Here is a 26743-nt window from a genome sequence, read left to right on the forward strand (position 1 = left end):
AGTGTTTCTTTTACAGCATTTTCCCCACATTTTGATCAATGTCCATTTGCTAAAATGATTTTTTAAAATTATAGAAAAATATCGGACGACATTCATCATTTTGCATGACTCTCATTCAGTCCCTCATTGGTTCATTCATAGACGTTCTCTTCCTAAGCCGCCCACCCACCTTGAATTCTTCTTAAGACCCATCGGTTTATACATTATTTACAGTGATCAGCCAGTCCATCTCCTCTTTCAGCTCCTGCCAAAGACACCAGGGCATGTTTGCATAGATTCCAGGGGAGAAATCTGTTGGGGAATGAGGTGGGTGGAAGAAAGGGCGGGGGTGTGCAGAGCTTATTTGTAAGCAGGCAACAGGGAAGTGTGTGTGTGCGTGTGCTCTCCAAACATAGAATATGGCACAACATGATGTTCAGAATGGGTACAGACCCAAAACAACTCTCTGGAGTGAATGTCCATGAATTGGAAACACCAATTCTGCAGTACTTAGATGTACATGTCTTGGGAGACAAAAAAAACAACATAAAAACATAACCTTTGACAAGCAAACCCAGACAGGTGAACAAAATTCGAAAACAATGGATGAGCTAGGGCTGGAGCGAGGTGTTCCATACATTACACTGATGCCTCGGAGGCATCGCAGTGGCAAGGCTTGGTGGAGTGTCTGATGGACACAGTGGAGTGGCTCCTGGTCGGATGGGTGGAGGAAGCACCATGAGAGGAGGCCTTACCAGAAATCAATCCATACGATAACTCTAATCATCTTCAAACAACATTGGCTTATCCCTCGCTGTGTTGAACAGTATGGCTCTTGTGCAAGGACTTTGACTTGTATCAAGATGAAATCCTGCAGAATCACTAGTCTAAAAACAAACTCCCCCCCCCCACAGGCATTTATATTACGAGTGTAAGCAATCACATGTCTATACATCAAGGTAAATCTTTGGGCCAATATAGTTTCTTTGTCCATGTGTGTTAGTATTGTTTCTCTTGTTAATGCCATTTGAACAATTAATTTAGCAATGTCAATCAATCAGAGGTGATAAGCACAAGAACATGATTCCCTTGACTTGGTAAGTCACATTAAACACCGTATTTTAAATCAATGGAGACAAAACAGCGCTGCCAGATTATTGAGGCCTTGCATTTGTGTGTCAGACACTTTAACCAAATCGAAAGCAAGTTCAAAATTAGCTTTTATCCAGGTTTAACTTTGAACATTGTCATACAGATAAAATTGGAATAGGACATGTTTAATACATGGTAAGAAAATCAAATCTACCTTGATGTCTTTCTTTACTACTGCCATTGATAAGGGTTTGGACTGAGACTTGATGGCAAAATCCTTGTTATTTGTCAACCACTTTTACCCGTTTGTAACACGAATACAGACGGGGAGTTGTGTACTCCTATACTCTTTCCATGTTGGGGCCATTCTAGTAAAATATCTGATTTCTTATGGTAATTTTGCAACATAGGTTTACAGCGTGGGATTTCTCTGAAGAAAATAACATTGGTTTTCTAAAACAAATAGTCTTAAACATGTCTCCTTCAAAAGGTAACTTCTTTGGTGTGTTGGAACAAAAATAAGGGCATAAATGACGAGCCTAAAAATATTGGAAACAATAATATAAATGACATTGAAAAAATGCAAATTATCATCCAAACAACAACATTTATCAAACATTATGACATTATGCAAATTTGACCCAAAAAAAAGAAAAGAAAGGGAAGAGAGGTTGAAAGGGCGAAAGGATGAAAGAGATAGAGAGGTTGAAAGACTTGTATGGACAGATGGATGGACGGAGGGCATAACTTCCCCTCCTCCCCCGGGCCCCTGTGAGAAGCCTTTCAACAGACCAAGCCCGCGGGGCTGGGGCTCCTGTGGAGAACCCAACTCTCCCACAATATAAACGCCCTGGTATGATTCCTAGAAATGGTATTCCTTAGAAACGTCTGGAAAGAAATACTGAATGACCAAACATTTTGTTTTTCCCGTTTTTAAATGGGTACTGGAACATACCTAAACCTTTTTTGACACAGAAGATGGTAGATGTGGAGAGATGACACATAAGAGGTGGCACAGACAGATGAGTCAGTTGGTATTATGCGCAAATAAAAATATTTTCTTCGTTAGAAAATGCAGCGCTAATAAAAAATAAGTACTTTGACTTAGACTGGTGTAGCCACAAATGACATGTTTAACTTAAAACATCTCAATTTTTCTTTTCCGTTAAAACAAAATAAAGTGATTATAGTGTCTTGGCAACAAATCAAAAAAAAGTGAACGAAAAAAAAGGTACAGCTGTCTACTGCAACGCATGAAGTCTACTCTTAAAATAACTTGGTATCAGAACAGAACTGAAAAGCCATGACACTGATTATACTTGGTTATTGGTGTTAACTAACTAGCAGCATGTTCAAATCCCAACGCGACAGTCAGACTGTCTAGTTGGGCCCTTTTTTGCAACCAAAAAACAAAAACATTTAACCAAAACTACGCTTAATACTCCCTTTTCAATCCGCCACTGTTTGGAGACTTAATAAAACCAAGTTTGAAAATGCCTCAGGAGGACCAGCTTAAATGAAAAGCAAAATCATTCAAGTCGGTGGTGTGAAATAAAAACAACAACAACAGGTGCACCGCGCAATCACGGCCTCAAGAGATGGAGAATGGCATTAGAAATTGAAACGTGTGGATCCACACACACACTCATGAAAAAAATAATACAAAAGACACTGCTCTCCCATTTCACTGATATGTTAATAACCCCCCCCTCCCCCCTTTGAAAAGTACAATGTATCCTAAACAAGATGATGAAGGCAGGCATTGAGATTGCATCAAACAAATTAAAAACTAGGAAAATGAGACTTAAAATTTCCAGTTCCAACCACACTCAATGAACGAAATCTGCACTGAGATTACATGATGTGTGTTGAAATGCTGAAAAATACCAATCATAAAACCCAAAGACTCAAAGCAATTTTATGCTCCCAGGTCATTGGTGAATTCATTTCATTATTTAGTATTAGACCCTTGTTTCTTTCTCCGCTAAGAGTCCTTATCCATACTCTACAAAGTATCACTGGCGTCTGACACAATATCAATTAACTTCAGTGACTGCTTAAGCCGAGCAGAGATTTGTAAACCAATGGAAGTGAATTGAAAAGCCACCATTGTCCATGTTTTTCTCTTCGAAATAAAGATGAACTATCGGTTGCCGTGTCGATGGTTTCCCACAAAAGCACACCCTACAGTCTTGAAATTGAGTGCAGACATGTACTGAGTAGTACGGCAGCGATCTCCTTTAACCGTGGCCCTCGTGTGGCCAAACACAACTATGGCATGTAGTGTATATACAAACTCTGAAATCTAGAGAATCTACAAATACTTTCTATATATAGTATACATACATAAATATTATATACATGATATGCACAGTAGCCGGAGTTGATCGGTGTCACACTCCACTTTACATAGATATCCTACACCGTCGTCTAAGAAAAATGTCATACATTTATTTTTACTAGATCTATTTGTCGACTAAGCCCCCCCCCCTCCCCTCTTTTTGTTTTGTTTCTATTCCTATGGCAACGTAGGGGTAACCTCCGCGTTCCAGCCAGACCTCGTGTGGTAGGGGAATGGCAGTGCACCTATGGCGAGTGACGGGCCCCAAAGCTGTGACCTCTGTGACCCCGCTGGCCGCGAGCCTGCAGCCTCGGGTCGTACCAAGTAGAAGGGCAAACGCAGGGGTGGTGGTGGTGCCTCCCCCCCGCCCCCTTCACTCCTCGGCGGCCTGGCTCTGGCCGAAGGGCACGGCGACGGCGTGCTCCTGGGCCAGGGCGGCCAGCTCCTTGAGGAACTCGCAGAACACCACGGCGCAGTAGACGGCGTTCTTCACCCGCAGCGCCTCCGCCTGCCGCTCCAGGCTCGAGCCCCCGCCGCCGCCGATGCTGGGCCCGCCTCCGACGCCGCCTCGGAACAGGGCGCTGTGCAATGATTGGCCGCCGTCGCGCACGTGCGCCAGGGCCAGCTGGGCGGCGTGGCGCGCCCGCGTGGGGCTGTTGGTGTGGCGCAGGATCAGGTCGCCCAGCGACGGCTTGCGGCTCTTCACTGCAGCGGGAAAGGAAGAGATAAACCCGGAAGGGGTCAGAACAAATGACCCGACGAGTCGTTAACTTTGTGGAGATTGTAACGACATGCGATTCAACGCTACACTTATCTTAGGAGAGTGACTCATTTCTGTTTCTCTGGACGTTGGACGTCTGGACTTAAGTAGTCCACTCAAGGCAAGGCAAGGCAATTTTTATTTCTATAGCCCTTTTCATGCACGAGGCAGACTCACAAGTGCTTCCCATACAATCAAATGAAATCATAAAATAAAATAGATAAGCAAAGCTAAACAAAGGCAAAGTCAAAAAATGCATGCAATCAAACTAATAAATAAAATATAATAGCAAAGTTAAGAAATGCATTGTAGAAAGTTCAATGTATTTTAGATTTAGCAGAAAGCTAAAGCAAACACAAAAGTCTTCAGTCATGTTTTAAAGGGGTCAGAGTTAGGGCAAGCCTTAAATACGTGAGTATAATATAAGGGAGTTTATTCCAGGTATTTGTTGCATAGTATTTAAATCAAAATCATAATCATCATCAACTCATGATTGGCCATTGGCCACGCCACTGTTTTCCAATGGAGGCGAATGCAGAATCCTTATTTAGCGTTGACCCTGATTTTCCACCTCAGCACCGTTTTTCCACCTTGACGCTGCGCTCAGAGCTCCCACAGTTACAACGTTGACCCGCTGAATGATGGCCTCTGGAATCACGTCCAGTCAGATTACAGCTTTGTAACCCAAATGATTTTCTTCATTTCTATACTTAAATACATGTTTATATGATTTTACAGCCGCTTGGCTGGATGTGTTGACCGCTTTGGTCCATGGAATGGGATGAAACCGGCCAATGGGCTGGCTTCGTTTGAGAACCAGGGAGTGGTTGGGAGAGCCTCTGATCCAGGCCTCCAGTCACAATGACCTAACTTTAGCAGTGTCCTGCGGTTGCTCTCACACTCATTAGTGGGTGCAGTGTGGGCCCAGATGGTCCAATATCACCCCCTCCCCAACTCACCTGCATAGTTTATTTTTCTCTACCACCATCAAAGGCTGACAAGCTTCAGGGAAAAGAGTGTTTATATTTACATGCTTGATACTTAATCTGTTTTTTAAACATCCCCCCCCCCCCTGTGTGTGTGTGTGTGTGTGTGTGTGTGTGTGTGTGTGTGTGTGTGTGTGTGTGTGTGTGTGTGTGTGTGTGTGTGTGTGTGTGTGTGTGTGTCTGTGTGTGTGTGTGTGTGTGTGGCTGCTCTCACCCAGTGAATCCGAGCGTCGCAGGGTTGGCACTGCCGTGGGCGACTCGGTCCAGTCCACCTTCCCCCGGGCGGCCAGGTACCGCTGGGCCTTCCTCAGCATGGCGGGGAAGTCCTCGTGGGACGCCGCAAACGCCTCGATCCGGTTCTTGACCGAACCAAGGACCTGTAGGAGGGTTTTTTTTTTATGGGTTTGAAAGCAAAGTCTGTTTTTTGCACCTAAAACCAAACTTTGAGGTGCAAATGTGTCCTTGTCTCGTCAATGAACTGCCTCGGGATGTAACGAGGTTGGAATATGGCAGAGATAAAGCTATTACCTGTCTGTTCTGGGCTCAAGAGGGCAGCCCAGGGAGAACAGTGCACCAAGGACAAGGTGTTCTTTAAGTGGGTCAGATTCCCAATAGCTTATAATACAACACTACTAAAAGAGGAGCACCATGCACATCTGAACCAATCAGACTGATCTGCAAGTGAAACATAATATGAACTCGCAAGATCGAGATAGTTTCACAAAGCTACTGTGACATTCTTCTACTGTACATTCAAATCCGGACCATCGATTTTGTGCAAGCAGCAGATCACAATTAGTATCAAGTAGAAGAATGTCACAGTAGCTTTGTGAAACTATCTCGATCGCGCGAGTTCACATTCCGTTTCTCTTTGCAGATCAGTCTGGTCTCGATACCAGTCAAATGTATTCCAAAAATGTAATTATGCTAGAAATAATAGGTGGTCGGGGGAGTGAGTTTAACTCCTGACTAACAGGCAGTGCCACAGTCTGCCAAACAAGAACACAAAACAATGAAGGCAACAAAAGAAAGTGCATCTATCTACGGAGCAATCAAATAGTTTTTCTCTTTTAAAGATTTTCTTTTTTGCATTTTTATGCTTTACTCATGAAGATACAGGAAGGTATGGGAGAGAGAGAGAGCAAATGACCACAGGCAGGAATCTAACCCGGGTTTGGGCTGTAAGGACCGGGCCTTAATGGCTCGCGCTCTACCTGGTGAGTGTCTTTTTTTTTTTTACTTTTGACTGAATTCGGAGAGGGCACAAGCCCCTCTCTGACTGGCTTGAGTTTTCGACAAAGGCGGCAGCCTTATTTAGCAAAAAAGCAATTGCTGTTATGCATAAATATCAGGACGGTCCCAGGAGGCCGGGGATGGGGGGGCATACCTGGAGGAGGGACTTGACGCTGGGCTGGAAGACCATGTTGGTGTTGAGCAGGAAGGAGCGGAGCAGGGGCTGAGGGTAGCAGGCCAACTGGGCCACGATGCCCGTCAGCAGGATGTTGACATACAGGGAGTTCTGGACCATGTTCTCCAGCTTGGCAAACAGGACCACCATGAACGGGCCTGGCAGACAGAAGCACAGTGTGGGCGAGATGACAGATTACGTTACAACAACAGGGGTGTTGGCGGCCGTAAAACTAGCTTTTTTTTGGTTTACGCTGATGAACAGAGCCAACGTTGTAGGGCTGCAACGATTTTGGTTATTAATCGTAGAGTCGATCCGAAAGAGAAATGTATTAGATCTAATTGTGATAATTGATTCATCGTTTAGGTTATATAGCCAGTACAAATACCCAAACATTTTTGCTTGATGCTTCTTTGATTCAAGTATTTGGTCAGGATCATTTCGTTTTTTTCTTGCATACTTACATTATATTGCCAAGGAAGCCATGTGCTCGCTTATAGACATCAAGACAAGACATAATTTGTAGTCTGGGAATTTGTAAATGGAATTCCTACTATTCAGGACTTTTTTGATCTTAAATGATGAGTGGATTAACAGACTGAGAATAATTGTTAGTTGTAGCCATATCATATCATAGCTTGTTGTGTGGGTAGTTCACCTATACCTTAGAAATACTGGGACTGAAATACAGTCTAATTAAAACATAAAAGCAACAACGCTGGTCTCCTTCTCACACTTTCTCCATCTTGCAATTGGCAAACAGACACATGCATTTTTGGAACAATGGAAGTAGATGTCCGTTGTTGTTCAATAATAAGTATCAGGTCCCAGAGGAGTCCTTTCAGTTTGGCCAGCAGAAGACACTCATTTTGCAAATGTTTCGTAAGCAATTGTGTTCAAGCCATCATGGTATTTTCAAACGGTAATGACAAATGGTTGAATTGGTCTTGACTGTTCTTTAGGTGTGATACTGTAAGACTACACAGACATTTAAACATCAAACTTCAGGACAGATATTTAACTGTAGCAACAGTTTATTTAATTAGGTCTTCCCTTAAAGCAGGGGTTGGCTAGTATTATGTCTGGCCGCCAGATTATTCTGAAGTTATACGATTTTTTTTTTTTTAAATTTAATTATTTTAGAATATCGAATATCTATATCTGTTAGCTTAAATGTGAAGGGCCGGATACAGTGAACTTTTTTTAGAGACACACTCGTCACGGTCACACGTAAGCTGCGAGGGGCTGAGCGGGAGTTATCTGAAATTACGCAATATTAAATGAAACGGAACCCCCCTCTATAGGCCTATATACAACAACCATGGCAACCATAAGGCCTTTCTACACTGCCAAGCCAGTTCGGTCGAGGCTTGGCACGCCCGGCGATTTCACCGTCTTATTTCAAGTTTTCTATGTAAAACCGAGGGGGTAAAATCCCCCGTTCATCACGGCGCTGGCTTTCTTGGTTCACTGGAGAAGGCGGGGCTGCGCACGGAGTCTAGACCTCTTTAGAATAATTTGCATTATCCCAAATGTTTTTCTTTTTTTATGAATGAAGACACCCGCATGCAAGAATGAGTTCATGTCTGAGTTTAGGCTACAAACGCGATTAACTATTTACAAGTGCAAAAACGCCAACATATTCTTTATTTTGCTGACCACTTTTGGGTTAGGGATGGGTTAGGGTTTTTCGGCCCGACAAAAGCCTTGTAAGGACAGTTCCTCGGCGTCTCTCTCATAGTTCGCACCATCTTTCAACGTCTTTGTTTAATATGACTGCATCACCTTCTCTCACATGATCAGCAGCTCGCGGATTTCACTTTCTCTCCAGTTAGAACTGCTCATGATGATATCGCTGCGTTGTCTCAGTGGAGACAGTGCAACACCTCTACCCAACGTGATCAGGCATGACAATCACGTGATTAGGGCATACACTTGTTTATATGTACGTCTTTTAAGAGTCATCTAGTGCTTGGTAGGTATATGCCTAAGCCAGCTGATGGGCCTCCGTCACAGTTCCAGATGCACTTTCATTAATCAATTCCTTGAACTAGCCTTTGATAATGTTCTGGCCTGCCACCTGCTGGCTGAAAAAAGGCAAACTTAGTTGCCGACCTCTGCCATAAAGTGATGATCCTACAATATTTCTATTCTGTTGTCATAGCGACACCTTGGGCTAACATTTTTCCCAGGGATACAAACTCTGTCACCACCAACCAGCAGATCTTAACATTCATAATACTACAAACCCGAGTTCTTTCATCAGTGGACCATAGGTTTAGTCACCAGTCACATGCATCGATTTACAGGAAAATCTTCCAGATGACCACTTTAATGGTAGATTAAAAATTGCACATTTTAGTTATAATGGATCTCCTACAAAAAAAAGACCATTACTGCCCCGCCAAGTGGAAAACATTATAATACAACACATCAGTGTTCCCGAGTTCACCAGAATCTCACCTGTGTAGGGCTGGCTGGCAGGCTGACCCAGAGGTCTGCCAGGGCTGCTCACCACAGAGCCAAGCACCCTGACCTCGCCTCCACTCCCCAGGGTAGTCTGGTCCGTCTCCGGGGGTCCGGAGAGCGGAGGGCCTCCCTCCTCCTCCTCCTCGTCCTCCTCCCCCTCCTCCTCGTCGTCCTCGTCCACTTCCTGCTGTTGCATTGAGGCCAGAGGGCGTCTGTCGTCGTCCGGCGCTGCGTCCCGGCCGCGCTCCCGCACCCGGGCCTCCAGCTCGCTGAGCTCCTGGTTGAAGGCCTCGATGCTGATGCCCTGGCCGTTGGAGTCCCCGGGGAGCAGCTGGTCCGCCGGCGCCTGCTGCAGCAGCTCCTCCATCAGGCTCTCCACCGACTGCGGCCTGGGGTCCTGGGGGGCCGGCTCGGGGAGATACCGGGTGGCGCCGGCTGGGTCGGCCCCGTCGACGTCCGCCGCCGCCGCCGATGGTGGTGGGGTGCGGGAGCTCTGGGCCGGGCGGGCCTTGGCCCGTGGCGCCGCCGCCGCTTCGTCCTCGCTGAGGTGGCCGTTGTCCTGACGGTGTCGGGGTGGGGGCGTGGCCGCCGGGCAGCGAGCGAGGAGGGAGGCGGAGCTGTTCTGGGTGGAGCTTTCGTCTGAATGCTGCTGCTGTAGGGGAGGCTCCCCAAAGTCCCGCTTGACCTTCTTGACCTCCATCCCCCTGTCCCGGCTGTCTGACGAGAAGCACCCTTCCTCCGCCGGCGCCGCCGTGCCATTGGACAGCGCCGCGGGGTGGGACGACGACGGCGACGACGGGGGCGGGCGGCGAGGCGCCGAAGAGGAGGAGGCGGCGGGGCGGGGCGCGGCGGCCTGAGAGTCACGGCCCGCGGCGGGCGCCTCGGCGGGCAGAAAGAGCGGCGGCACGGCGCTGGCGAGCGGCTCCTCCCGCTGCAGGCTGCGCTTCTTGGAGCGCGGTGTGAGGCTGATGCAGTGGTTCTTGCCGATGGTCACGTCCCACTCGCCGCTGTCCCGCTCCGAGCTGCTCCACTCTGACCGCGCCGCCGCCACGATCGCCGCCCTCTGCTGGCCGGGGGGGTCGCCACCGCCGCCGGATCCGCCCCCCGGCTGGAACGAGAAGTGCTCGTGGGAAATGGCCATGGAGGGGTTGCAGGCCGTCAGCGGCGGCAGCGGCGGCGGGGGCGTGGCCGCGCCGGGCGCCGGGTTCTCGCCGTCGTAGGGCGCCGACCAGTCGCGGCAGGCCCAGGAGCAGAGCTCGATGCCCCGCCGGGCGTCCCGCAGGTAGTCCAGGTAGCCCGACTCCCAGTCCAGGCAGTCCACCGACACCTGCTGCTGCTGCTGCTGGTGCATGGGGCTGTCCGGGGTGTCGGGCGGCCCACCGCCGCCCCGCGGAGACGAGGGCACCACCTCCGCGTTGGTCGGGGTCGGCGGGGCCCCCCCCGACACCCCCCCGCTGCTCTGCTGGCGGATGAAGAGCGCGAGGCGGGACGGGGTACCGGGCCGCGGCTGGACGGGGGACCCGGCGCTGGGGCTGCTGAGCGCTGAAGAGAGCACGGAGGAACAGACTCATGTAGGGCTGCTGCACCATGGGGAAACCATTAGCACAATTACTTAGGTCAATGTTGAAACCATGATTATTCCAACGATTCTGGTTGTTTTGAAACACAATGCATATATTCAGCATTTCTCTCAAAAAAACACTTTGTAACTGGGTACTTTGAAAATGCCCCTTGGAAAAATAAACAAAATGTTCAAACTGAAAATAATGAAAATAACTGAAAACAATAATAATCTACTTGTTCTGCAATTTCTAGGAAACTTTTAATGAATAAAAAAAATATACTAAGTAAAAAATGTATTATGTTAGTTTGGAGATTCGTTTGACCCAAAAAACTAAATCGTGATCAAAATTGTATTAATTGCACAACCCGACTTCAATGTGATTCACGTGTTCTGGCCCCGAGTCCGTTGTTATAGTAACAGTAACAGAGGACAAGGAACCAAGAGGTCTGAACAAGTGACTCTGATCACAGGCAGCACTGAGAGCCACTCCCGGATGACTCTGTGTGTGTTCATTTCCTGAAACAGCATTTCGGGCCGCTTCCACTGGCTTACCTTTCCCCCAGAATGCAACGTCGTCCTCCCGCTCACCAGCGGGCGCTGCCCCCAGCCGGCAGCATTCGGGGATGAGGGACAGGAACTTGTCCGCACACTTGCCGTACACATCAGCCTCTCGGACGGCCCGGCGCTGACTCAGCATGACATGGGTGCAGGGCAGTAGATACCTGGTTGGGGGGGGGGGGGGGGGGAGGATACAACAATGGGACACCTGGTATAACCTACGGTCGGACATTGGTCTCGGTTTGAGGATCTGCTTCCAGTACAGTATCGTTTTAACATTTTAAATACCGAGGTGCTTCCTCTTTTGGTACTTTACGTTAAGTGTTACATCTTCATTTAAAGCCGCTGTCGGTAAGTCTCGAGATTTGCAAAGAGAGAAGCAGAAAAAAGCAGAAGAGAGCTCGGTTCTAAAAACGAAACAACCAAATCAACTTCTTGCTTGTCGAGGCAACTGTCAATCACCTGTGATGGCAGTGACAGGCATGACGGATTCCCTGAACCGTTCAGGGAACAGATTACCTGATTGGTCAGCAATTCCTCAGAGTGGGAACCGAGCCCTGCCACTAGTTTGTCTGCGGGGGTTATAGAATGCCAGGTGGATCGGGGATTACCTGAGAACCAGCTGCAGCATGAGGTCTTCACAGTTGAGGGAGAGGAGAGTCCTGAAGAGGCTCAGAGACACCATGCAGAGCTGCGGGGCACAACTACGTTACTATTGTTACCTTGCACGCAAATCGCAACACATAACAAGTACTAAAATGCAAAAGTTGTTTGGGCGACCCAAAATAGGATGGGATGCTGTCTTCTCAAATGTGTCATGAAATGTTTTTCTGAACCTTCTTGTACAAGGTCCTGGAACAAAATATAAAGAAAGCCTTCGTAACTCGCTGGCATATCAAATCTAGCCACTTAATATAGTAGTGGTACTGTGTGTTTTGTATTTGCTCTGCTAGTAGAAATTTGTGTGAACTGTCCGCAGCCATCGGGCAACAATGTCGACGACCGAGAAGACAAACACACACACACACACACACACACACACACACACACACACACACACACACACACACACACACACACACACACACACACACACACACACACACACACACACACACACACACACTCCCACTCACCCTGGAATTGCTGCTGATGCGCGTGAGCAGGGTGTCCAAGATGGTGTCGTTGTCGTGGCGATGCATCAGGATGAAGCGCAGGAAGGTCTTCAGCAGGGCCTTCTCTGTGATGCTGCGCAGGAACAGCTCAAGGTAGGCCGTGCTGGCGATCATCTCATCCACAGACGACTGGACGCCGGGGAGGAGAAACGGAACCAACAGGGGAAGTCAATGAGACGTATGTGAATGAATGCCGTGTCTAAACCAATGCTATGTGCGTGGAAAGGAAACCAGTATAATCGTTTTAGTATGACGTGATTACATGGATGAAGGATGTGTGTCGGCCATCAGAATTTGATTTGCCATACTGTGGGTCATTCGAGGACGCTTCGATTGTGTCATCCATGCTATTTGCAGTTGGAATGTACTAGACACCTGGCAGACTTAATCTTAACAAGTCAACATTTTAAGCAGGAAATTAGATGCAAATGACTTGTTGGCCTCAAGTTGGCCTTAAATGGCATCCTTGGTATGCTGCTTTTTGCAAGATTAAATGACTCATGCTGCAAATACTTTGGCATCATATGGGTGGTAGGCTCAACCTTTGCATGCAACCCATTTTCACGTACAGCTCTAAGGAGGAAGCCTTAACCGTCGACCACGTTTAATAGAAAGTCGCCGCGATGCACCTTTGTTAAGGGCCGTGGCCTTTGTAGTCTCTTAATAGGGCATAAACAGCAGGTCACGCACTCTGGAGGAGTATGTACTGGGCATGAGGTCAACAAATACGTCGTTTTCGTGCTCAGATGCGGTGACAATCAACCCAGGCTTAAGTGATGGCCTGACCCCACCTCCCACTCTGAGGTTGGGACAACCTCCACAACCGCTAGTCCCGACCACCGCCCCGCCCCCCCTCACCTTGTGCAACGCGGGGCCCACCACAGGCACCAGGAAGCCGTTGTGCAGGTAGTCCAGCAGCTGGGAGCTGACCAGCGGGTGGGACACCTGCACCACCGCGTTGCAGAACTCCAGGGAGTTCATGAAGAGGACCAGGGACGACACCCCCATCCAGTCCTCACGGCGCAGCGCGTGCCAGTCGTCGCCGCGCACCTCGATCTTCCTGGGGAGGGAGGAGTAGAGGGCGCTGAGGCCCGTTGCCAGCACCTGGGGGACAGATGGAAAACAAGGCCGGTCAATCGGGGCTGGGGGGGAGGGTCAACCGGTCAACGGTTGACGAGACGTGACGGCTTAGTCCTCATGAGCTTTTTGAGGCCCCGTTCGTTGTTGGCGACTGCAGAGGGGCCGTGGTCTTGTACGACCATCCCTGTATGTACATAGAATGTAGATACTAGCTGCTTTCAGACATTTGTGCGAGTCCTGATATACTCCTGATATTATCCTGATGGGCCGAATGTCTGAACAACGGATCCTGACATTTGCATTGAAATTCTCCTGAAAAACTACTAATAGACATTCAGGTACATGGTGTTTTGATCGGGAACAGATCAAAACAAGGCCTTTGGCTTTTTGACCTAAGGGGAATACATCCCAGCATGCGTTAATGGTGGTAATGGTGGAAAGATCGTCTTTAACAGGCCGGGCATCATCAGTGAGCTGAAGAGATGAGCTGCATAACACACCAAGGCACACCCCCCGACTACACTGACAGGAGTGCTCCGAGCTGGGGGAACTGAAAGGGAGGAGGGCGTGATAGATCAAAGCATCCTCTTGATGAGAAGCAACACCTCGCCCACTAGAACCCCCCACCCCAACCAACCGCATCACCGCTCGACTCAGTATCCATCCCGGCAACACAATGTGGAGAAAGGACACAGATACAGCACACAGACACACACATAATAGATGGGTAGACGGATACATCACAACTAATATTTTTCTGTGGTAGTGAGAATGTGCAGTGGGCTGAGTGGACAGGACGGGACAGGACGGGGGGAGGGCATGGAGGGAGGAGTAAATAGAGCGAGAAGGATGTTGCTAGCGAGAAGGGGAGCGATGCTCTCGCAATAGGAGGCAGCTGTGGCCCTAGTGTTTGGTGCTTTGGCACCTCCTCTGGTCCTTCTGCCCGTTAAGTAGGTCAGACCGACACTCATACATTATTCAGCGTACGTGAGGATGTGTGTGTGTTTGTGTGCGAATGTGTTGCGGTGGGCGCATTGGCAACGAGCGTGGAGGAGATATACAGGTAGAGGGGGCAGGGTGGGAAGAAAGAAATCTCAGGCGAAAATCGTACGCCGTTAATCAATACTGTCGACAAACATGGGTGTGATACACAAAGCTATGGCAGGCGGCCAGTATCTTAGCTTCTTTTTCAGTTTGAAATATATAATTGTTTCCTTGGTTGTAGTCATGCAGCTGTCCAAAGAAGCCAGAGTATGTATTTTGGGTCAGGGCTAGCTTAGCGTTCGCCAAACTACAGCATGGGTCAAGATGACATTTAAGGTTGTTTTAATGATAAAATGAGAAAAGAGTTTTTGAAATGTTTTTAGAAAATGTGAGCAAAATATCTGCAAGCATAAAGTCGAACATTAAGTACATCTGAGAGGAGATTCGTATCTAGCTGGATGAACACACACACACACACACACACACACACACACACACACACACACACACACACACACACACACACACACACACACACACACACACACACACACTTCCCTTTTGTTCATTATCAGCTGCCATCAGTGCTGCATCAGCCTGTGTAAGCAACACAAACATACACCACAATCACAAGAAAAGTCGCACGAAACCTGGTGTTGAAACCATGGCCTGATTAGATTAGCACTGCAAGTCATCACATTGCTGTTGGACATTTGCACAATTTGTCGTTTCGCTGAGTTCCAGTGATGAGACTAACTAATGAATCCCAGCTGTAGTGGATTTCGATCCAAGTTGAACTTGGATGAAATTTCCATGTGATGCCAACTGTCGCCCAAGGCTAGATCAAAGTTCCTAATGATGCCAAGTTGTCAATGAGGTAAACAAGGTCTCCATCGCCTATTGGTATTGTGAAGGCAACTCATTTTCAGTTATTTTCAACACAAGAGCTTTACTTACAATGTCAATACTTTACAATTAACTTGTCTGCGGTTGTTGTCATATTAAATCACATGAATATACCTATATTTCTGAACTACTAATGTTTATATTATTTTTGTCTGTATTTATTTTGTCTTTTCGTAAGTTAATACCCTCAAAGGGACAAATCAAGAACTTGAACTATACCTACTCCACTCAAGAAAACAACAACTAACATGGAGAGAGACAGAGACAAAAAATGGCCAGGAAATGAATGAGTGGAGGGATCAAGCCTGACCTCCCCAGTTCAGGATTTCCTGGCGTCACAACCCTGCATTCAGGGTTGTAACGAGTCGTCAAAACCAAAGACAGCATTACCGCTATGCTCACGTCGGATCCGGCAGTCCTACTAGGGATTAAGCTTTCAGAAGGGGATTTTAATACATGGATTTCTACAGTGGCCAGTCAACAAAGCTGTTGACTTGAAAGCTTTAGAGCTATTTTCCAAGAACGTGGGTGTTCCGACATGATCTTTAATAATGTGTTTACTAGTGCTGTCCGAGTCTGAGTTTGCCGTTAACGCTCACAGAAGACACGGTTACAGATCCCAGCCTCCAACAACATGATCGGTCAACGGCAGACATGAAGCGAAAGAACTTAAACCGGTCACCCAGATTCGAGCTGGTCTTCGCATGATTACAAGCCGTTGTGATGTCAGAAGAGGCCGATTTTCAAAACGGCTTGTAACGTCTAATCACACTCACACCTGGTGGTACAATATGTCACCTTTAAGTCTGATATGTGAGCGTACCGCTGAGGCAACACATCCGACTCTGCCCCAAAACCACCTCCCTCCCCTCCCCCCATCCACTGACCGGGCAGAAGTAGGAGTTCTCGGCGATGTAGCGCGCCACGGCCTGGTGGCTGGCCGAGGCCGCCATGACCAGCAGCAGGGCGTCGCGCGCCTGCTGGCCCATGGCGCCGTCGCGGTGGATGAAGGGCACCAGCAGGGAGAAGATCAGCAAGTTGGCCGGGCCCTGCTGGATGGCCGCTGCCCGGAAGAGCAGCTCCAGCACCACGGGCTGCCGGGCCATGGTGACACACACCTGGTTGGGGGGGGGGGGGGGGGGGCAGGGTTTTAAACTCGCTAGTGTGCTAACCACGTAGATTAACAGATTCTGTGACCCGAGTTCAATTCCAACCTCTGGTCCTCCTATGCTACTTTGCATTCCTTTCCTTCTTCAGCCCAATGCCCCCAATCTTCACTGTCCTGTCCCTCTTCACCGTCCTGTCCCTCTTCACTGTCCTGTCCCTCTTCACCGTCCTGTCTCTCTTCACCGTCCTGTCCCTCTTCACCGACCTGTCCCTCTTCACTGTCCTGTCCCTCTTCACTGTCCTGTCTCTCTTTACTGTCCTGTCTCTCTTCACTGTCCTGTCCCTCTTCACTGACCTGTCTCTCTTCACCGTCCTGTCCCTCTTCACTGTCCTGTCTCTCTTCACTGTCCTGTCCCTCTTCACTGTCCTGTCCCTCTTCACCGTCCTGTCCCTCTTCACCGTCCTGTCCCTCTTCACCGTCCTGTCCCTCTTCACTGTCCTGTCCCTCTTCACTGTCCTGTCCCTCTTCACTGTCCTGTCCCTCTTTACTGTCCTGTCTCTCTTCACTGTCCTGTCTCTCTTTACTGTCCTGTCTCTCTTCACTGTCCTGTCTCTCTTCATTATCCTATCTATAATGGCACAGAAGCCCATACAAATATATGTTCAAAAAGGGTCGTGGGTAGCGTAGAGATTGCAGAGGATCCTGAAGCTCTGTGGCCCTCACGTTTACAGGAGGACTCGATGTTACTTTATAGGCAATGCATAAATAATAAAAATAAACACATTTCACAATGTTTTGCATTCACTTTCATTTACTTGAAAGATTGGTATTTTTTCAATGACCTCAGGCCAATGTGTGCACTGTTTACTGTGTGCCTGTGCGTCCGTCCGTCAGGGTCCCCTACCTGATTGAGCAGGAGCACGAGGCTGTTCTCCAGGGCGGGGGGGCAGCCCAGCTGGGGGTCGGCGCAGGCCCCCAGCAGGCCCAGCAGCGGCTGCAGCACGGCCATGTGCTGCAGCAACGGCTGCTGGGACTGGCCGATCAGCATCTCAAACAGCTTCAGCAGCGCCCCCTGGCTGTCGGGGTCCAGGCCGCGCCGCAGGTGCCACTGCACCAGCCGCTCCAGGATGTTCTCCGTGACCACCAGCTCCAGGATGGGGCCCGGGGCCGGGGGCCCCCCCGCCCCGCCGCTGTCTGGGCCGGCCCGGGGCCGCTCCTCGGCCAGCAGGCACAGCATTTGGTCGGTGTGGTTCCTCACCGCCGCCAGGTCGTCGCTGGATGACGAGGGCTCGCGCTGCTCCACCACCCAAGACACCTGAGGGGAGGGGGTGGGGGGGGGAACCGTGAGAAACCGCCCGCATGCCTGGAGAAGCTAGGCGTTTCAGTTTAGTGAGTCATTCTTTTATTGGCTTCACAGAGGTGGAAGAAGAACGCAGATAATCTGTTCCACGGCCTGCAAGTTTAAGCTGGATTGTTGTGCAACTTAATACCATAAGCTACGCGGGGGGTTATAAAAGAAGACTTGGAAAATGTTGGCAGGTTGGGTCGGTCGATGGAATAATTCTTCTGTGTACCGCAGTTTGCGGTGCCTCGTGTCAAATAACACTAAGGTGAGAGCACGGCCTACGACAGAGCAGGAGCCTTCGGTTGGATAGCCACTCAGTACGCAGACACACCTACTCGTAACATAATGCCATCTTCTAATGCACTCACGTCGGAGTGGAAAGTGCATCCCCTCCCACCTCTGAGGCTCTCCCCGACACACGAGAGCAGAAGTAATCGATAACACGGCAAACCGTGAAAGCATGCATCAGAGTAGCCCCCCGCTCCGGTCCAGTCCTGAGACTCTGAGCATTGATTTTCGACAGGCCGATAGCAGGGAATGTAGCCAGATACCATTAGGGCAGTTTGAATCAGCTACATGCTCTGCAGTTATGAGACCGGCCCGAGACTGGCCCGAAACAGCCCTTTAGGGGAAGTAGTATACTTTTCAATCATTTCTGAACAAACCCTGCTTCATACGTGAAGAATAATGACCTTCAAATTCCTTTTTGATAGATGATGTTGATCCGTCCATTTATTTGTATTTTTATTCATGATTTAGTCAAATCAAAGAATCTATGAATGCGAATCCGAATCAATTCATTGCTTCGTCATAATAGCGCCCGCGTGCGTGTGTGTGCGCGTGTCCATCTTCACCTGTCTCCAGTGGTTCTCAAACACCATGAGGCAGGTCTCCGGGTCGGCGGTGCAGGGGCCGGCGGGGGCCGCGCTCCGGCCCGAGCGACCGCCGGGCCCCCGGGGGTTCAGGCGGCTCAGCCAGCTCATGCTGGACGGGGCCTGCAGGGCTGGGGATGGGGTGGGTGGGGGTGGGTGGGGTGGGTTGGTGGAGGAATATGTTGGAAGGCCTGTGAAGGCGTGTTGAAGGCCAAGTCCAAAATAGGGCGCTCTGGTGTATGGAAGGGGCACCCAAAAGATGGAGGAACGGAGGGAGGTGGAAGGGGGAAGGATGTAAGAAAGAAGGAAGAAAGAAAGGAGACAGGAGGAAGAGGGAGAGAGAGAGAGAGAGAGAGGGAGGGGAGGAAGGAAGGAGGGGGGGGGGGGGGGGGGGGGGGGGAGGAAGGACAGTTATCTATCAACCAGGAGAAGGTAAATACAGAGACCGGTAGAGAGAGGAGTAGGGGGAGGGGGAGGGATGGGGTGAGAGGTTAAGAATGGACCGATTCTTCCTTGTTGTTGGGAGAGGCCGGTGAGCGACTGGCAGCAGGGAGGTTTTGGTTGAGGAGGTCAAAAGGTCGGCTTTGGAGGTGGCTGCGGTCCACAGCCCGGCGGGGGGGGGGGGGGGGGGGGGGGGAGGTCAGCTCAACTCTGCAGATCCTGTCATCCAGTCTGAAGGCGACACCACTCCATAGAGGTGGCCGGACGGAGCCACTCTACTCTGTGGGAGGGAAAGAGCAAAAGAAGGGTAATCATTAACAACTTAACAGGAGTACGTGTCGTGTTGTGTCACCTGCACTGAGGTGTCCTTGTCCACAACGCCAATGAACATGCAAATAATCCGATTAGAGCGGGCTTTTGGCTAGCCCTTATTTGGCAGACAAATGTGTCTGATACGATTATATTATGATACACGTAATGAAATTTGAATTCAAGCATTCAGAAAACCTTCCAAGGATGGACTAACAAACCCTTATCGGTCAAAACGTTTTCCTTTTTATCCCCTAACATTTTCACACCTTCTCTCTGGTGTCCTGAAATATGACAACAACAACAGCAGCAGCATCAATCCTCTGTGAGCATGACTATGACCAATAGCTTCCAATTTGTTCACACTGGCTTGGTTTGACTGGCAATGTGTTGTTCACCTCAGAGCTCAAAAACCTTGACCTGAAGGAGAAACAATGTCATATTACATAACAGGCTGCTGGTACCGCTATCTTAGCTTCCAAGAGATGCACAGTGCGTATATATACTGTGTGTATACGGATGTGAAGAAGAAGGGCAAAACAAGGGACTAAATATCAAAGCCCTTTTGGCCTAAGTTGGGCCGCATAAGGTGAGCAATGGGGGCGGTGGTAGCTCAGGGGGCAGAGCGGGTTGGCTGGTAACTGCAAGGTGGCTAGTTCGATCCCCGGCTCCTCCTTCACCTCACTGTTGAGGTGTGCGAGGCACCTAGACCTAACTGCTCCCAACAACTGGCTGTCGCCTTGCATGACTGAAGCCGCCGTCAGAGTGTGGATGTGTGAATGAATGGGTGAATGTTAGGCAATATTGTAAAGCGTTTGGAGTGGAGTGGCCACTGGTGACAAAAATGCGATTTACCAATGGAGAATGAAGGGTAGCACGAGCAAAGGGAGAAATGACCACTGTGACTGAAGAAAAATGTCAACCTTGATTGCAATTAACATCAGATGCTAGATACCATGAGAAATGGACTTTAATTAATGTGTTGGTTTTGCATGGAAAGCTGGTGCAATATGCATTTCGAAATGTATGAGCATTAATGGAAATGTTTTCCTTCATAGCCATTGTGTATGGGGAACATATCAACATAAGAAAAAAATTACACCGACAGAAAATACAAAGTTGGCACATGATGCCACTATTGAAAAGTTGGTTCAATCTAAAAATATGAAATAAAAGAGACAACCAATGAATATATTATAATTGTAGAAAATGGTATGCATTAGCAGTATTAGAACTTGCTCTTCTCTTAATATTCTCCCTTCTATCCTTCCTTTCTTTCTTCCTTCCTTCCTTCCTTACTTCCCCAAACACACACATCATACGTATGCTGTGATAAACTGAGGAAAACAATGCTCCACAAGACAACAGCACACCACTCAGCAGGGCAGGGCAACATTTGGACTTGATCAAGAGCCACTGGGAATTGAGTATGAGCTGTACTGTTTTTGGACAAATGCTGCATCTTTCGCACCCTGTGTGATTATTTCAACATAATGGTACTGTGCCCAAAATAAACTAAAGATTGTTTTCAGAAGGATTTTTGATTTTTTTGAGGAAGACCGTTGAAGATAGTTTTTTTGGTCAAAGGCAGTTGTCGGTGCCACATACCAGTAAGTCTAGTGCCAGGACTGTGGCTGAAGCAACCATGAGCAATGTTTTCTAACCATAGTCCTGAAAGAGCCCTGGTACCGGACACTAGAGGAAGATGACAGAGAAGCACTCTAATTCCCCAGTACGCCCCACCCTGAACTTCCAGGAAACAACTAGCTAGGAGAAAGAGGGAGGGACGGTTGGTCGGTTATTTTCCAGGAGTCATGTGGGGATTGCTTGGCCTCTCTGACATCAGTTCTCTGTGTCAATGGGCTGGGGCATTCTTTAAGAAAGCAAACAGCCGTCGGCCAAAACTGAGAACAGAAAATCCTAATTGGAAAAATAAATTCCGAAATGAGCTTCAGTTGACCCTTTTTTTGCCTATTTTCGGAAAGAGAAAACAGCGAACTCACTGCACTATATCCTTGCTATTGCCCAGCTAACTTTCTAAGCTGACTGGAGTCAGGGCTTGGGGAAGACGCAACCTAGCTCTGCCTTTCAAAGTGCACACTGTTAAACTGGAAAAGGTGCAAAGTCCACCTTTGTAAGACGCAAAGAAGTTTATCTCCCTGGGGCTGCACCCATACCGACCGTATTGTAAATGTGTACCAACTATATTAACGTCAGTCCCGCCTGACCAAAATTAAACACACATTTCAGTTTAAACACATTTCAACATTTTATGTAGGCTAAATAAAATATATTTATTTACATTTTTGAATGATTAAAAATGCATAAAAGTATCAGCGTTTTCCCTGAAATATGCTGTGTTCCTTTTCTCTTGCTCTATATGTCTGACATGGTTAACATTGATCGGCTTTTATTGGGTTTCTTTTGCTGGCTAAAGTGGACGTAACAAGATGAGATCGGCGCTATTGCAGATATGGTCAACCTGATTAAAGCTGCTTTTTATATGACTCACATTCATTGTGTCCATGCTTCTAATATCCAAAATGACAGTCGAGCAACACAATAACGTCCCTTGTAGTCTTGTTTGTTTTTATCAATTAGAGTTCGCATGGTGCTAGCCAGACAGCTTCTTGCGCAAAGCCTAACATTCGATGGCACGGTAACTGTAATCATTCTGCATGGCCACGCACAGACCTGTGCCTAACCCATTCCAGGGCCTGCTCTCAGGGGAGGGAGGGCACGCTGCGTCATGTCACCTGTTGGGACACAAGGCTGAGTGGTTCACAGTTAAGGCCAGCGATGAAACCTGTGGTGTGGATGCAAGTTAAGTTAGGTCACATATTTGTTTGTTTGTGACAGGCTAGGCTAGTCGAGTTGAGCAGAGAGTGGAATAAGAACTGCACAATTATTTGCACAAGATTATTTGATAAGATATTAGAATATTAATGTGTCTGGCTCATATATTTGCCAGTGATCAGTGATCAAATTCTAACTATTTAATGGTTGTTTTCTTTGTCAGACAAGCTATGTAAAATTAAAGTGGATTAGTGTACACGAGGCTCATACTTGCTTGACCCGCCACACATAATTGGCATCAAAGTGTAGATCCCAGCTAATGAATGGACTGGAAATGACAAGCAGCATTCAGAATGTTTGAGTCACGCAACCAAAATGAAAAAGTCACGATGGGTTGACTATTATAGGCATGCAGCAGGTCAGTTGCAGACCACTTTGTGCCGAGATAACCACGGCGGCTTTTACAGCAGTTTGTTTTGTACCAAAAAATGGGAGGACAAATCAGAAAATATGGGCCCGATGAAGTGATGGAGCACAGGATTCTCAAACTCCCCACAATATGCAGTGTACCGATACTCCTGGCTATACTTAGCCCAGCAACGGATCGCAAGTCAAGAAAGTAGGTTACCCTCATAGGATAACTTCACAATCTACATGGAAACCGTGGCTTGTAGACAGAAAAGAAACGGGGCTATGAATTAAACAAGCGACCGTACCTGAACTGTAGCTGGTCAGCAGGGTAGACTATATCTTCATGTTGGCCCTGATGGAGGGAAAGGGAGAAGCATAGCCCCAGTGGATGTTGGGACTTGAGGTAGCCTGGGACCGGTCAAACTAGGATCTGGGCTTGTACCTGCAGATGCAACATATGTGGAAATTGACGCTGTGTAGAAGGGACATGGTAGCCTATCATCTTTTACAGAATTCATTCCAATGATCAGTTTATCTACTTTCTTATCCCTCCCCAAGTAGAGGATTGCTGCATATTAGTGGGGATTAAGGAGTATGTTCATTTTCACTGCACAATTCTGAGGGGGGAGATTATAAAACCAGCTCAAAGTGTTAGTAATGGGTTCTCCTGGCAGTGAGAGGACAATGATGGCCAGTTGCCTGGCTGGTTTCATTCACACATTTGTTTGATTGCCTTTCAAAAAGAAAAAACCTGAGCACACAACTTTATTTTATAACCCTTGCATGTTTAGCAGCATAAGTACTTGTGCCTTTACCTGGGGAGAAATTTGTTTCAGCAGTGTAGTTAATTATTACCATTAATAGACAAAGTTCTTGCAAAGACAATGCAAGGGCTGTCATTTTATCTCTAAAGCATTCTTCGGCCTCTAAAACCTATGTGAAGAAAGGTGCATCAATGGATCTCAAATGAGAGGGTATAACTAGTCAATACTACAGATATGTGTTGTTTTCAGGCAAAGTTATTTTAGCAGTAATAAACCAAGAAAGCATGTCTAAATGACTGCAGACTGGAGTTTAACAGAGCATCCCTTGTACTGTGATCAGCTTTCAGTTAGCCATCTAAAACCAAACAAACAAAAGCTCTGAAGGAGTAGGAAGCATTGTGCCTTGATTCGGATCTTGAGATGCCCTTCTACTCTCTTTAGTCAAACATGTCCTCCACTCTAATGTATGAGGCTCTGGCAAATTGTTCAAGCAAGGCCAAGGTAGCAAGGTAATTGAAGCTAGAATAATCTGCATCCTTGACGCAATCCAAGTGGTTTCCGCAATCTAAGGCTTTCTTGTGTGTTCAGCACTATACTATAAACTCCATTATTTCCTATGGTTTGTAGGCTGCAGGAATGGTTTCGAGATGCACAGAGCAAATCCAAAGTGAGTGTGATGATTTGGCTTCAAAGTTCAATCTGGTTGAACTTCAGTGGGTGTCAGGCAGGGAAAGTTGAGGGCACAGAGCATCACATCCCAAGACCAAAACCCCTGCCGCTTACCCAGCCTGTGTGCTTCATTAAGAGAACACTACAGAAGAACAGAAGCAGCCAGAAATCCGGTAACTGCCTACATGTTTTAATGGAGGGGCAAATTCCTACGATTACCTATGCTTAGATTTAAAGCCAGACTCCCCTTATAGATTGAAATGCTTGATTTAAAGGCTGAGTTTCATTTCATTGGATGCTGTTGTAAACAGTCACAAAAGAGGAATCTTATGTATCTGACATAACCTTTGCTCCATAATGGGCCTTCGGAAAATAAATAAAACTGGTAAATGATTTCCACCCTAGGGGAAAACTTCAGAACCATAAAATGCGGAACAGGTTCCAAGTTCACCTGCAGGTTCCAGCGCCGGCAGCTAACCTGCTTAACCAGGGTATCTTTATGTTTGCAAATAAGCTGGATGACTGAACTGCACGTTACATGTCCACACATGTCATTCATCAGATCTAGCATAACTCCATTAGGGGCCATCTGAGAAGCATATGCCCTTTCAATATAAACGGGGCCTTGTTATGACAAAAACATTGGCATGCTCTAGTTTGGCACAGCTCTTTCTTTCAGCTTGGGGAGAAGACCGTGATTCCATTCTCCAGTAAATAAAAGGAAAGCAGAGTGAAAAGACTACAAGCTAATGGAAATTATTTTTGTAAGGCTTGGATAGTATGCCCTCAGCAAAACAAAGACAATATTGTGTCTTTACAGAAGTAGAACCAAGCCCGTATGATGCATTTTTGAAAGTGATGCTATAGTGTATGCATGTACGTACAGTATGTATGTAGGCATGCATATTGTTGCATCGATATATGTATGCATATATGGTCTGTATGTACGTATGCTGTGTATCTACGCATGTATGTTTGTATGTATGTTCTCAGTAATTTACAATGAGTTGGAGTGAGTACACACCTTTGTTACATTAAAAAAGATAATCGAAATTACAAATAATCAGCGAATTTCATTAAAAAAAACAACAACATATGAATGTGTAATACCCAACAATCGTTTACGTGTCACATGCTGATGAAAGTCATCAATCCCCGCACTGCATGTACAGTTCAGATGCAACATTCAGATGCATGGCAGCACACATTGCCCCTTACACAGAGCTGTTACAGTAACCATCCAATCCACGATACAGATTTGATGGACGATTTGTTTAGTGCTATTGTTTCCCAATATTTCAACTGAAAGCCTTTACGTTATGTCAACAAAGCAAAAACCCGTAGTCAACAGTGTGCCCGTTATTCAAACCAGCTCGGCGCTGCTAAAGCCCAAGCTACCAGAGGACTCCCTCACAGGTACAGCTGACCTGGGAACAGCTGCAGTACGTTTCTGCTGTAACGTTGACACAGATCACATGCAGGAGTGTCTTACCTTGAATGCCCACGGGTTCTCAAGTGTCGGGGGTCCTGCCTGAAGAGGGGTGAGGAGGGTGTAAATTCCCAAAACCACGGCTTCTAGTTAGCTTCTCGCTAATGCGGCTAGTAGCTGGCTGCCTGATAAATCCACCAGATCAGCCCAGCGGTCGGACGTTTAACGCGGAGATAAACGCTCGTAGGCAGGCTCGCTATCCGGTGCCGATGCGCTGACAGCAACGACGTAAACAACCACTTCTTCATGAGACATGCCACGCAGTCTTGAGCAAGAGATACACATCTCCTTCTGTGGTTTCCCAGTCACTCTCCCTTTTCCGCAGCCATCTTACTTGGATTCCGCTGTCACACAAACACCCACACGTAGGGGACGCTATGACGCGCTTAGTGCACGGATGTGCGAGCCACGGTGCGGGCCGTTATGCTGGTGAGTCCGTTGCATAGAGGTGAGGTCCGTAGGATGAGGCCAATTTGATCATAAGTAAGGTGAAGATGCGTCAATGTGTCATTCATACACAATGAAAGTGTAATCCGAACCATTGAAATCACATCAATAGGTCCACGGAGGAATTACTCTCGTCCAGTGAATGATTCCACGTTTGGGACTGGGACAGTAGCTATCAGGCCCGAGTTTACCGTAAAGAAACATTTCATCTTCTGGTCGAACACAACTAACATACTGTTAAATAAGCAATATGCATGTATTCCTTATGCAACTGTTTTCTCCTTCAGATTATCTCTGCCTATCTGTTTTCCATTTAATCAAATGTTTTAACATTAAAATGTTGAATTGTATGTATTTTATTATGATTTGCCAGTAACAGTTTGAAATAAAAAGGCAAGCCATTAACATCAGAATGAGAATCAGAATTGACTTTATTAACAGAACGTTTAACACATAAAAGGACTTCACCTCTGTGTTTGGTGCAGAGTATATCACACAATGTTGTAGGTTACTTATTGCAACAACAATGTATCGTCACACAGTGCTGTGACCTTGAAGTAGGATGCTGCTAGTTTGTACATCCTCGGCAATGGGCTGCACAAAATAAACATAAAAATACACTCGCCTTTGGTCCTAAAAAAAACCAAAGGCGAGCCCTCACGGTGCCTCTAGAGAAAAGGACGCTTTGGCATTGTCCTCTGGAAGGCCCTATAGAGAGAACATTATGTGTTCCAGTGTGCTTCAGAGAGCCCCTATGTCAGAGAACATGTTGAAAGGTTCCCTCTAGGCT

At 47.4% G+C, this 26743-nt stretch overlaps 1 protein-coding gene and 1 long non-coding RNA gene across 2 annotated transcripts; both read right to left on the reverse strand.

Moving 5' to 3' along the window:
• fhip1b (FHF complex subunit HOOK interacting protein 1B) lies at positions 1 to 18975 on the reverse strand. Its single transcript, XM_079733057.1, has 11 exons — positions 18610 to 18975; positions 17315 to 17725; positions 16190 to 16420; positions 13191 to 13436; positions 12294 to 12461; positions 11769 to 11848; positions 11152 to 11321; positions 9030 to 10577; positions 6546 to 6724; positions 5373 to 5535; positions 1 to 4117 (listed from the first exon to the last, which is right to left on the reverse strand). Exons 1-11 carry the CDS (start codon positions 18736 to 18738, stop codon positions 3786 to 3788), a joined length of 3657 nt encoding a protein of 1218 aa, XP_079589183.1. The 5' UTR covers positions 18739 to 18975; the 3' UTR covers positions 1 to 3785.
• A 285-nt stretch (positions 18976 to 19260) lies between these two features.
• LOC307074040 lies at positions 19261 to 25821 on the reverse strand. The gene is made up of 3 exons (XR_013811757.1): positions 25510 to 25821; positions 22890 to 23026; positions 19261 to 19348 (listed from the first exon to the last, which is right to left on the reverse strand). It is a non-coding gene; the product is annotated as an uncharacterized lncRNA (long non-coding RNA).
• Positions 25822 to 26743: the final 922 nt, after the last annotated feature.

This window comes from Pollachius pollachius (genome assembly GCF_949987615.1).
Source record: "Pollachius pollachius genome assembly, chromosome: 3".
Taxonomy (NCBI): Eukaryota; Metazoa; Chordata; class Actinopteri; order Gadiformes; family Gadidae; genus Pollachius; species Pollachius pollachius.